The sequence below is a fragment of the Cheilinus undulatus genome, linkage group 11 (genome assembly GCF_018320785.1).
Source record: "Cheilinus undulatus linkage group 11, ASM1832078v1, whole genome shotgun sequence".
Taxonomy (NCBI): domain Eukaryota; kingdom Metazoa; phylum Chordata; class Actinopteri; order Labriformes; family Labridae; genus Cheilinus; species Cheilinus undulatus.
The window spans coordinates 49,646,908-49,659,417 of NC_054875.1; the positions used below are offsets into that span (position 1 = coordinate 49,646,908).

The following is a 12,510-nucleotide window of genomic DNA, read 5'->3' on the forward strand; positions in this document are numbered from 1 at the left end:
CCATGAAGGTCACCAAAACCATGGTCCATTATGAAAGCTGTGAAAACCATATTTTCAATTTGACCTGAATAATATAACCACTCTTATCAAAGCAACAAATGTCTTTAGTCATTTGTCTGGAAAATAGTTATGTTAAAACATAAAATGGGTTAAAATTGTTGAATAATGGCAAAAAAATTGTGGAAAATGTGGTGAAATTGGATTTTTAAAGAAGACAAATTGGTTAAAAGGGGCAAAAAATAACCAAAGATGGATTAAAGTGGCAAAAATTGGCACATAAAATTGTAAAAGGGGATTCAAAGTTGGTTGAAATGGCTTTAAAGTGCAAAAAATTGTTGGAAATTAGATGGAATGGAATGAAAAATTGGTAGAATCTGGCAAAACTGGGTTAACTCTGGTTAAAATGAGCAAAAATTGGAGTAAAAAGTGGTTAACAGTGGTAGTAACGTGTCAACAGAGGCAACAATAGGCAGAAAGTGGCAAGAATTGGTGTAGATGTGACAAAATAGGCAGAAAAACAGTGGTGGAAAGGGTTTAAAATTACACAAATGTGTTTTAAGTGGCAAAAATGCACTGAAATTGGAAAAAAAATGGTGTTAAAAATTATGAAAAAGGGTTAACATTTTGTAAAATTGGTGTAAAGCAGCAACAGTGTAATTTAAAAACATTCTTTGTTTTTTTAAGGGCATCTGGTGACCCCTTCTCAGTGTCTTGCGACCCCCAAGGGGGTCCCGACCCCAAGGTTGAGAACCACTGCAATAGCAGGATTTTAAACTTTGACTTGTTTTTAGTAAAATAATAAATGCTGATATGTGTTTGATTCCACGGCAGCAAAAATAAAAGTCCTGGACTCCAAGTGTTCAGTTACATTTTAATCATCAAGGATCACAGAAAAACTCAAAAATCACACAAAGATAACAACAACTGGACTAGAAGGTTTGTATGGGTTTATATGAAAGAACCAGGGTTTAGTTTAAGCCAATGAACTAAAAAGGTTTAAAATCAAGAGTTAAAACATGCCGAGATGATTTATAAATAATTAACAGTTTCTCACAGAGATAGTTACTGTTCAGATACATGTGAAGAGATTATTTAACACAGTCAGCTATGTAGAGGGTTCATTAAATATTCATTTTTGTTCACAGGATAACTCTAAAACACTTCCCTGAGACTGATGAGGAGATTTATATGATAATATAGTGAGACAATTAGGAAACTTTGCAATAATTACAAAACAATAAACAAAACAATGATGCAACAGTTCAAAATCTTAAAAGAACAAGAAAAATAATTTTTCTATTATAAAGTATTAAAAAAATCTTTAATGTCAAAGTGAAATCAGATTTCTACAAACCAATGTTGGTTAAATAAAAATCTGTATGTAAAATAAGTGACTGCATAAATATTCTTCCTTTAAAGCGACTGATCTAATCCAGCAGAGGTCCAGTCACTAGTTAATCAGTGGTCCTGGCTACTATTACATCATGAAGACAAAAGAACACACAGTGAAAAGGTTATTGTAAAGTCTAAGGGCACTTTCACATTAGGCCCAGTTGTTTTGAACCACAGCGTGATTCCTCCTTCTTCCACCGCTGGCTTGCTTTCACACTAGCATCATCGATCCGTGCCCGGACCCACTTGCACATGTACTCAGTCAGAAACAGCAGGTGGCGGTATGCACGTAGCTGGTTTACAACCCCGCCAAGGAGGAGAGAGAGGAAGAAGCAACCATGGCAACCACTGGGGTCATGACCTGAGCGAAGATTGTTTTTGTTTTGACTCGGCAGAAAGTCGTTGCACTGGGACGGCAGATTGTCTCCTTCAGTTGCAGCGGTGTGAACTGACAGGCTTTCAGAATGTTGCAGAGCAAACATCTTTAACTCTCAGCTAATTTTGTCACAAATCTCTGGTCTGAACTGAGTGTTAAGCTTCTCTTAGACCTGCTGTGGTTTCACACAGATCTCCACTGGGAGTATCTTCAGTCTCTGTCCTGTAGCCATAAATGGAAACATCCTGTCAGCGAAAGTATGCGTGAAGGTGTGGATGTGCGTGTTCATATCTATGTCAGAGAACATCAGCGCTCCTCGGTCACAGTCCAGAGTCACTCTGACCCTCTTTGGCTGCTTCAGTACTGAGAGGAAAGTGGATTGAGATAGGGGTGAGCGTGTTATACATTTACCTTTAAAAGACACCACTCCCCATAATCCACTCTTTATGATCTTCCTCTGGACTGACTTTTCAGCCAGCACCCCCAGAAACCAGAACACACTGTCTCCAACCTCCACGTCCCAGCTGTGAGTCCCCGAGTTAAAGCCCTCAAAGCCGACGGCGGGCCAGAAATCTACCACCAAATCTGGGTGATTAGAGGGCTGCTGCCCCCGTCTTCCTGTTATACTGGTCAGATCATCTGATAGGACCAGTTCTGGATATGTTCTCTTCGGGTCAAGAATGACGGGTGTGTAGGAGACCAGGTCCTTCATCTTGTTCCAGATGTTGAAGCTCAGGTTGCCCAGATGTTTGGCTTGGTCTATCACATTTGTGGGCAGCTGTGGATCTTCCAGCGGGGGGCGCTGCTCCACTCTCTCCACCGTGGCCTTGTAGTTCTTCAGGAATGAGAAGTCCTCGGCTTTCAGCTCATCCTCTGTGACTCTGATGGTGTCTGAAAGAGCAGATATCTCTCTGCTCAGAGCCCTTATCTGCTCCTTCATCCTCTGACTCTTCTGCTCCTCCTCCTCCCTCAGTGCAAGCAGCCTGGCCTCCTCTTCCTCCTGTAGAAACTGGTGAAGCTTCTTAAACTGCTCCTTAATCTGCCTCTCTGTGTGCCGGGTCTGGATCTGAATCTTTACTGCTGCTGCATCAAACGTGATCCTACCTTGTTTTAAACTCTCTAACTTCTCCTTTAAGGACGCCAGAGTTTCCTGAAGTTTCTGTCTGGGTTCGCGTGCAGCTTCATTGGTGGGTCTAAAACTGTGGTTGGCGTGTTCTTCTGAATCTCTGCAGACGAGACACACCAGCTCCTGGTGGTCCAGACAGAAGAGTTTGAGTTTCTCAGCGTGCAGAGGGCAGAGCTCCTCTGCACCTCTCTGATCTCTCTCCAGTAAGAAGGCCTCACACAGGTTCTTTAACACCAGGCTGACTGGTGGGTTTTTGTTGGAGGATATGGTCTTACAAACTGGGCACTCTCGTGATGGTTTCTGCCTCCACCAGGTCTGCAGACAGTCTTTACAGAAGCTGTGGCTGCACACCAGAACCACAGGATCTCTGAAGATGTCCTGACAGACAGGGCAGCGGAGATCCTCTTCTGATCTGGAAGCCATTTATGCTGCGTTTACACAAAGAAGTCCGGTTCAGTATACACAATTACTTATGTCAAAAGTTGGGAAAGGTATGAAAAAACCCTGTACAGTCCTGTTCTTATGTTAGGGTTCCAGTCTGACCTTAAAGGGTGGAGCTGGACTTACTGGAGTCTACTGACTGGCCGACAGAATTGTCTCTTTCCCAGCAACAGTGGTGCAGCACTGTCCCAGGGACGATCTCAGAGGTGCAGACCTTCCCTGGGATCATCGGTGAGGAGGTGGTGCAGAAGAGGTTACCCACTTCCAAATCCCCTCACCTATGAAAAGACAACAAAGAGTAATCTGAGTACACTGGTGAGCTCTGTTGACATGCATTAGCCCCTACACTCAAAGAATTACAGAAAAATGGTCGCTCATATCCCACTGGGTGTGTGTGCTAGCTTTCATATCAGGCACATGCATGCTGTCACAGCTCTCTGTCCACACAACTTTTACTCTAAAAAATCTTTTTTTTTTTTTGTGAAAACATGATTAGGTAAATGTCTGTTTTCAGTAAAATTCCACCATTATTTTCCATCTCCAGCCAAATTCTCTTTAGTATTGGTTCCCAACCTGGGGTACAGGACTACAACGGAGTATTAGGGCCACACGAAGAGGAAAAAAAAAATAAAAGAATGAATTGTTTATATATATTATGAGAATAAAGTCATTATGTTATGAGAAAAAATCCGTAATATTACGAGAATAAAATATTACAAGAAAGACAGTCTGCCACGCCGCAGATCTACGACGGAGTATTGTCCTGATTCTGATAATAATTTGATGCTGATGTGCCAAAAGATGAAGTATTTCCTTATTTGTGAATCCAATACTAAAGTATAGCTTCACAAGATACTCAACATTACTCATTTTAACAGAGGCGGCACCCTGGCACACTTTCTTTCTTGTAGTATTTTATTCTCGTAATATTAGGAGTTTTTTCTTGTAATATTAGGACTTTTTCTTGGAATATTAGGACTTTATTCTCGTAATGTCAAAAAAAAATTTAATCTTTAATTTTATTTCATTTTTTTCTCTTCGTGTGGCCCTAATACTCCCTAATAGGGCTCTAATAGGACCCCCCAATGGGTGCACCAAAGATCTTTGGGGGGGGGCTTTGTGTGCTTTGAGGCTGCCAAAATTAGATTTGCAAAATACGACTATAACAAAATAATGAGAGCAAGCGTAGGCCCTTTAGGGTTTTATCAGTGAAACAATTAAAATCAATGTTGTTTTTTGGCGGCAGTGTGTGACTTCCTGGGGTCCTGGGGGGGGGGGGGCTGTTCCACTTTTAACTGAAATTATCTGGATGCAAGGACAAACAAGGATGTGACTGAAGGATTTCTTTAGCAAACATCGTTTTTGAGATTCAGCTTTCCTGGGAATGTAATAATCCTGATGGCTCGACCTTGGCAGGTTCTATCTCTGGCAGATGCTTTGACATTTTGTTGTTTTATGTCTTAAATATTATATATCTGATGGTCATGAATATTTCTGTTTTTTTAAATGGAACATCAGATTTTGACCTGAAAATACGGCCCTCATTCTCTACACATGACCACAGAGACAGGCACCGATGTGGTGTTTGGTATCCTTATGACCGGTTAAAATAACAAACTAGAAAACATTTGGAGAGCGCCGACCTCCACCATTAGCCCTGTCGAGAATTCTTTAAAAAAAATCCTGGATCCAGACAGTGATCCAGATCACTCCCAAAATCGAATCAGTTCTTCCTTATGCCATTTCTGACATTTCCTGAAAATTTCATCAAAATCCGTCCCCAACTTTTCGAGTTATGTTGCTAACAAACAAACCCACCCGATCACATAACCTCCTTGGCGAAGGTAACAATAAAGAATTTATCACTCAGTATGACTGCTCAAACTACAAACGGTTTTATCTGAAATGAGAAAATGTATTCATAAAGTTTTATTTCCAAGTTAAATATTCTAGAGGAGGGTAGGGACAGAAATATTCTGTAGAATGACTCATTAGTGCACTAGTATGATTTAAGGTTTAACATTTATATTAATGTTATGAACTGGCTGATTTATTTAGATCACAGAGAGGAAATGTTTGAACTGAAAGTCGAGACTCAAAAGTAAAGACCTTTAATTGACCATAATTGGAGTAATTATTGGAGTTTTAATGACTAATTCTAGACTAAAACGATAAAAGTTTTTCAAAAATGACTAAAATGTGACTAAAAGTTAAGAACATTCTAGTGTAAAGACCAAGACTTAATTCAGAATAGCTGCCAGAATAAACACTGACCTGTTAACAACCTATCCTACTTAGCAGGATAATATTATTATGTCGCCCTCTATTAGACAGGACAGAGTGAAGAAATCACCTCAGATAACCTAGACAGGCCTATTTAGCCAACTTTATTAGCTCCATATCAGTAGAGTAATAGACAATTACGTTTTTTTTTTTGGACACACCTTCAGATAACATTTCTCTATTTAGTTTGTGGGGTTGCTGAAATTCTTATTTTACTCTTATAATAATAATAATAATACATTTTATTTATAAAGCGCTTTTCATCAAACTCAAAGACACCGTACAAAGCAGAAAGATAAAATCACAGTAAACAAACCATAAAAACAACAAAGTCAACACAAGCAAATCAGCGACACAGTCACAGATTAAAAGCCGGTCTAAAGAGGCGTGTTTTGAGGAGTGATTTGAAGGTAGGGAGGTCGGTGCAGTTTTGGATATGGGTTGGGAGTGAGTTCCAAAGGGAAGGGGCAGCTATGCAGAAAGCTCTGTCCCCCCAGGTTTGGTGCTTGGTTCTTGGGGGGGGTTTGAGGCGGAAGATCGAAGACTACGGGTGGGAGTGTGACGGTGAAGGAGGTCAGTGAGGTAGGGTGGGGCCAGAGCATTAAGGGCTTTAAAGGTAAGGAGCAGTATTTTAAATTGAATCAGTAGGGGACAGGGAGCCAGTGGAGTTTTTGGAGAATGGGGGTGATGTGATCGCGGGATCTGGTATGGGTGAGGAGGCGTGCTGCAGAGTTTTGGATATACTGAAGTTTATCGAGAACTTTGGAGGATGTACCGTAGAGAATGCTATTACAGTAGTCCAGTCTGGAGGGGATAAAAGCATGGATCAAGGTTTCAGCAGCAGAGAAGGAGAGTAGTGGGCGGAGACCGGCTATGTTTTTAAGGTAAAATGTGTTTTTGGTAAGTTGTTTGACATGCTGTTCAAAGGAGAGGTTGTTGTTGAAAATTATGCCCAGGTTGTGGATGTGAGAGGAGGGCGTGAGGGTAGAATTATCGATAGTGAGGGTGAAGTCTTGAATGTTCTTCGTGATGGATTCAGGGCCAATGATTATGATGTCGGATTTGCTGTAATTTAGTGAAACGAAATGAGTGTTCATCCAGGATTTTATTTGTTTAGGCAGTTTGACAGGGTTGTGGCAGTACTGTTTGTGAGTGAGCTGGTGGAGATATATAGTTGAACGTCATCTGCATAACAATGGAAATTTAGGCCATGGAGACGGATGATGTTGCCAAGGGGAAGTAAGTATGTGGAGAAAAGGAGGGGACCAAGCACCGAACCCTGGGGGACACCCTGAGACAGGGGAGCTGTGGAGGAGAAGCAGTTATTCATGTGAACAAATTGCTTTCTGTCAGTGAGGTATGATCTGATCCAAGATAGGGCGGTGCCAGTGATGCTGAGGGAGTGTTCCAGTTGGGAGAGCAGGATAGAGCAGTTGATAGTGTCAAACGCAGCAGTGAGGTCCAGGAGGATGAGGATGTTGAGATGGCCAGAGTCAGAGGAAAGGAGGAGGTCATTTGTTACTCTGATAAGGGCTGTTTCGGTGCTGTGTAGCTGACGGAATTCAGACTGAAAAGTTTCATACAGGTTGTTATAGGAGAGGTGAGATTTTATTTAGGAGGAGACGACACGTTCCAGGATTTTTGCAAGAAAGGGGAGGTTTAAGATTGGCTGGAAATTGCTCATGGTTGGTTTAGGTGAGACAGAGGAAGTCCAGGTTATTGTCAGTGATGAAATCGTTAAGGATGAGACTTTTGTTAGTTAGTGAGCGTGTGTTGCAGAGGGCCAGTTTTAATTGCTAATGAGAGTTGATAGGGTGGGGGGATTTTAGGGCGGGAGGCAATTGCTTACAGGGGATGATTGACAGGTTTGATCTATTGATAGATTTGGAGGTGGACGTGTTCTTCTTCACAAGTCTGTTTGTGGTAACAGTCTCAATTTGAAATGTGGGTTGAGGAGGTGAGGAAAATAAATGAGGCCACAAGGGGGAGCCATTGTACCGTGAGACTGCGACTACTGGGAAGATGAGGGGACTGGGTGTTTGACGGTAACAGGGACTGGTGAAAGGGACATTTTGTTGTGGAGAGGGAGAGTCTGGGACCTGAGTGACATGGGATGAAGATAGTCAGTGAGGGGGTGTGTACTGTACGGTGAGCTGAATATTTGTTGTGAGCAGTTGAAAGCCAGCTTTGTTTGGATGAAGTCCGTTGGTTTTAAAAAGTGATTTCCTATTCCACAGCAAGTTTAGGTTGTCGATGAGGATGACGTCATGAGTCCTGCAGGCGGCCTGAAGCCAGTGTGAAGAGAAAGGACTCTGCTGAAGTGAGCTGCGTTGTATAATGGGACCGGATATGAACATGAATTTACCAGATTGCTTTAAGAATGGGAGGAGATCTGTGAACTGGGACTTTGTTATTTCAGAGTGTTGACGGAGGGTGTCGTTGGTTCCCACATGAACGATGAGGCGAGTGATGGTGGATGGAGGAGAGGGGAGAATATTCCGGAGTTTTCTAGTATGACTTGAACCGTAGCACCAGGAATGCAGATGGTAGTGACATTAAAGTACCGGACATTCCTGATCATGGAGTCACCAGTTAGCAGAGCGGTGGGAGCAAACAGTGCACGGGGGGATGAAGGCTGCATGTTGACAGTAGAGGGGTGAGCGTGTTCAGTGACATCAGAGAGGAGAGGACTCGCCAGCTGAGGGGGCGTGGTCTGGGCAGGTGAGCACTGATCCAGGGTCAGCTGTGAGCGAGGGAGACCACCAGAGCGCCTGCTAACGGCCTCTATTAGCAGCCTTCGGCGGTGGGCTGGGCAGCAGTCAGGTGGACATCGGTGGATGACGAGGAGGCAGCAGCAGGTGGAGAGGACCCGTCAGCCCCGGCTGTAGGGAGAGGAGGGGCGACAGCACCGGAGACAGGAGGAGAGGTGGCAACGCTGGTGACATCCGAGGCGCTGTGTGCAACGAAGGGTACTAGGCGGTTTCCTGAATCGATCTGTGGCTGGTCAGGGACCATGCTGGTCCCGACATTCTCTCCAGGACCGTCCGGAGCCTCGTCCTGGAGCACCGAGAATTGGTTGCTCAGAAGTAGCGGTTTACGGGAGCACGACCGCTTCCCCTGCTTTTTCCCCCTCCGACAACCACCTCCGCCCAGGAGTCGCGGGGATTGGGTGTCGAGCAGGAGGGTCGGGGGCGCACAGGGTCCCACATCAGCGTGTCAGAGATTTCTGAGTGGATAGCCAGCATCCTCTTTGACTCGGAGGCTGCCATGTCTATGTAGCTGGACAGCACTGAATCTTCTCTGAAGCTCCTCGGACAGCCTGCGGATATCCTCTTTCAGGTTAGAAATCTCCTTTTCTGTCTGTGAAAGGGCAAGGCAGCCCACACAGGGTGCAGTCTTCATACTGGTTAGGTTGAGGTGTTTATGGTCTGTTGGAGAGTGGAGTCCAGTGCTAAAAACAGCTAGCCGGGGCTAGCAGCAGTTGCACTTTAACAGACCTTGGATGAATCAAGACAGTGTGGGGCGGGAAAAGAGCAGTGCGGATTTACCCGTGGTGAGAGACTTTATCACAGGCGAGCAGCGTCCCAAAAACAAGATATGTAGATCATTGGAAAAGGCACCGTGTATCCGAAAAGGCAAAGGTGCCAGAGGGGGACTGGCAGCGGTGGCTGCCGCAGACCTGTCAGGTAAAAAACTCAATACCCGATGATCCGGATTACAGGTAACTTCTGTCCCTGTACCAGCAAAAAATACACAGTTTAAGGCCCTGGGTGGCAACCATAAACCCCAGATAGCTGTCACTGGACAAATTAAAAATCAGTTTAATCGGCGTTACTCTGGGGGCAGAAGCAAAATCTCCATATCCGTCTTAAAGTGTGGGAATTATGTTAATATTACCATCCACGGCTCAAGTTGTCAACTCTTCCGTCAGTTAAATCTCAAAGAATGAATGATAAATGAATATAAAGAATCATCAGACAGTGAACAGCATGTTTAAAACTCAGTTATTAAGGACAGATTTTTAACTGTCGACCAGAGCTTCAGGTACAGAGTGTTACAGGAAACATCATTCATAACTTTAAGTTTATAATAACTTTTGTTTAACAGGAATTAACCTGTATTTATTGCAGTGAATATTTATTTATTTCATTACAACAGCTGCTGATGGTAAAACCCTTTAGGAAGAATGGTGTTTTTGCTATAATTGTTATTTTACCAGGAGATCCACCCACAGTAGCTACAGTAGACCACCAGGAACCAGCTGGTAGCTGCTGTGCTGGAGTTGATGGTAACGGCTGCTCTTCCTCTGCTGTTAACTTCATCATCATCATCATCTCTCCCTGATGCTGCAGAACACGGGTGTCAAACTTAAGGCCCGGTGGCCAAATGCGGCCCACGGCGCAGTTTTACCCGGCCCGCAAGATCATTTCATATTTTCATCAGAAGTGTCTCACCAGAATGAGCTCTGCAGATTTCCTCCAGTGTAAAAATGTAAATTTAACCTTAAAGATTAAAAAACAAATCCTTGTTAAGTCATTAAAATCTGAAAAAGGTAGAGGGTAGAAATAGTCAGGAATGAGGTAAAGATAATAATTTGTGTTTTCACATCATATTTTCATTTTGCATCCCAGGACTAGAACTGAAACTTAGGATTTTGACATTTTATTTCATATTTTGACTGTTTAAACTCATAATTTTGACCTTTTCTTCTGTATTGTGACCTTTTAGGTTCACAGTTTTTCATTTTACTCAACTCAACTCAAACTTTATTTATAAAGCACGTTTAAAACGACCGGGGTTGACCAAAGAGCTGTACAGATCAAAGCAGTGCAGATACAATACAAAGATACTTAAACACAGTGCAAACATATATATATGTATTAAAAAGTTAAAAATGTAGTTAAGATTTTGCCAGATGTCCACTCAACCTTGATTAAAAGCCAGGGAGGAGAGGTGAGTCTTTAGAGATCATTTAAAAACCTCAGGTGATTCTGCAGAGCGGATATGCCAGGGCAACTTGTTCAGAGTGGAGGGGCAGCCGTCACAAAGGCTCGGTCACCTTTGGTTTTGTACCTTGTTTTGGGGGTGACCAACAACAACTGACTAGACGATCTCAGTGTTCTGACAGGGACATGGTAGTGGAGGAGCTCAGTCAGGTACTGGGGGGCTAGGCCATTAAGAGCTTTAAAAACAAACAATAACATTTTAAAATCCATTCTAAAAGCAACCGGGAGCCAGTGCAGTGAAGCTAGGACAGGGGATACGTGGTCACGCTTGCGTTTGCCAGTGAGGAGACGGGCAGCCGCGTTTTGTACCAGCTGCAGGCGGTGCAAGAGTGACTGGTCTAGGCCAATATATAGTGAGTTACAGTAATCCAGTCGTGTGTTAATAAAAGCATGGATTACAGTCTCAGTCTCTGTATGGCAGGTATCCCTTTACTTTTGATAAAATCCTCAAATGGTAAAAAGTTTTTAACAACTGAGCTAACCTGGCGATCAAATCTCAGCCTGTCATCAAATATTACACCAAGATTCTTTACTGATGACCGGATGTTTGGAGTAAGGGGGCCCAGAAAACCAGCTGGAAAATCTGCTGGACCACATCCAAGCATCATGATTTCTGTCGTTTTCATTCAAGTGCAGGAAGTTTGCGGCCATCCAGGACTTTACATCATTTAGGCAGTCGAGCAACGTTCTTACAGAATCACTGGATTTTGAAGTTAAAGGCAGATAAATCTGAACATCATCGGCATAACAGTGAAAAGAAATATCATACTTTTTGAAAATTGACCCCAATGGCAGCATATAGAGCGAGAATCGGCCCGAGGATGGAGCCTTGGGGGACCCCAGAGGTAAGAGGAGCTAAGGATGAGGTGAATTCACCTAGATGCACAGAGAAACTCCGATCTGATTTTAAATCATATTTTGACCTTTTAGAGTCATTTTTTGAATTTAATCTCATATTTTGACCTTTTAGAGTCATTTTTTTGAACTATTTTGTTCACTATTTTGAATTTAATCTTCTATTTTGACCTTTTAAATTCATGATTTTGTATTTAATCTCATATTTTGACCTTTAAACTCATGACTGAAAGTCTCTATCTCATATATTTGCCTTTAAAAAAAACTTTGACTATTAATTTTGTATTTTGACCTTTAGAACTTGTAAAGTTGACTTTTTATCTCAGATTTTTGAGCCTTTAACTCATTTATTTATTTATTTACCAATTATTTGTCATGGACACACAGTGACATTGATGCTGTGATATTTAATCATTTGACTTTGTTTTTAGAAATCTTAAAATCCTTTATCATCACTGTTTAATTTCCCCTACCTGTGGAAACACGGTTGACAGTTTTGGTTAAATCTGGACCCTGTTAGGCCCTCGGTTAGACCTAAATTCAGATTTCGGCCCCCGCTGTAGAAGCCACATGACACTGTGTGAACAGTAAAGACCCTCAAAAATGTGTGGGATAAATTACAAGTACTCACTTTTCCAGGAACCCAAACTCCACTGGTGCAGAGGGACGTGGACTTGGATCTGTGCCAACCTGTCTCCATAGTAACTCAGTAAACAACAGACAGCGTGAACTGTTTACTCTCTCTGCAGCGCAGCCTCAGGTTTGCTGTCAGTCTTCAACATAAAAACTGAAGTTTAGATTCATGAATCACATCTGAAGGACTTTACAGAGAGCTACGACCACCCAGAGTTCCTTCGGGACCTCCTCCTGTCAGCTTTTAGGATCATCTCTGTCTGACTCCCGTCCCTCAGAAAGTAGGTCACCGTAACCGTAACCGTTTCCTGATGTTTTAATCGAAGGGGCGGGGCTTATTTACTCGTGCCGCTGACTTCCTCCTCTCATGATCAAAGTTTAAATCAACAGGAAACGTG

The 12,510-nt window shown here is 42.8% G+C and overlaps 2 protein-coding genes across 3 annotated transcripts in view; one reads left to right on the forward strand and one right to left on the reverse strand.

Moving 5' to 3' along the window:
* The window catches only part of pcsk1nl (proprotein convertase subtilisin/kexin type 1 inhibitor, like), a 41,975-nt gene that overhangs the window by 16,525 nt on the left and 12,940 nt on the right, over positions 1-12,510 (forward strand). The window contains exon 1 of one of the 2 annotated variants that reach the window (XM_041800088.1): positions 12,156-12,393. The exons of the other annotated variant lie outside the window; for it this stretch is intronic. The gene's annotated coding sequence lies outside the window, so the exon portion shown is untranslated. Of the gene's footprint in view, positions 1-12,155; positions 12,394-12,510 lie in introns of those variants that run through there. 2 annotated transcript variants of the gene reach the window in all.
* LOC121517962 (E3 ubiquitin-protein ligase TRIM35-like) lies at positions 930-12,207 on the reverse strand. The gene is made up of 3 exons (XM_041800085.1): positions 12,111-12,207; positions 3,462-3,613; positions 930-3,322 (listed from the first exon to the last, which is right to left on the reverse strand). The coding sequence occupies exon 3, from the start codon at positions 3,315-3,317 to the stop codon at positions 1,935-1,937; it is 1,383 nt and encodes a 460-aa protein (XP_041656019.1). The 5' UTR covers positions 3,318-3,322; positions 3,462-3,613; positions 12,111-12,207; the 3' UTR covers positions 930-1,934.

What these genes read in the sequence shown, in the direction of transcription:
- LOC121517962 (XM_041800085.1), bottom strand. Translation starts at nt 3,317, where the DNA reads ATGGCTTCCAGATCAGAAGAGGATCTCCGCTGCCCTGTCTGTCAGGAC.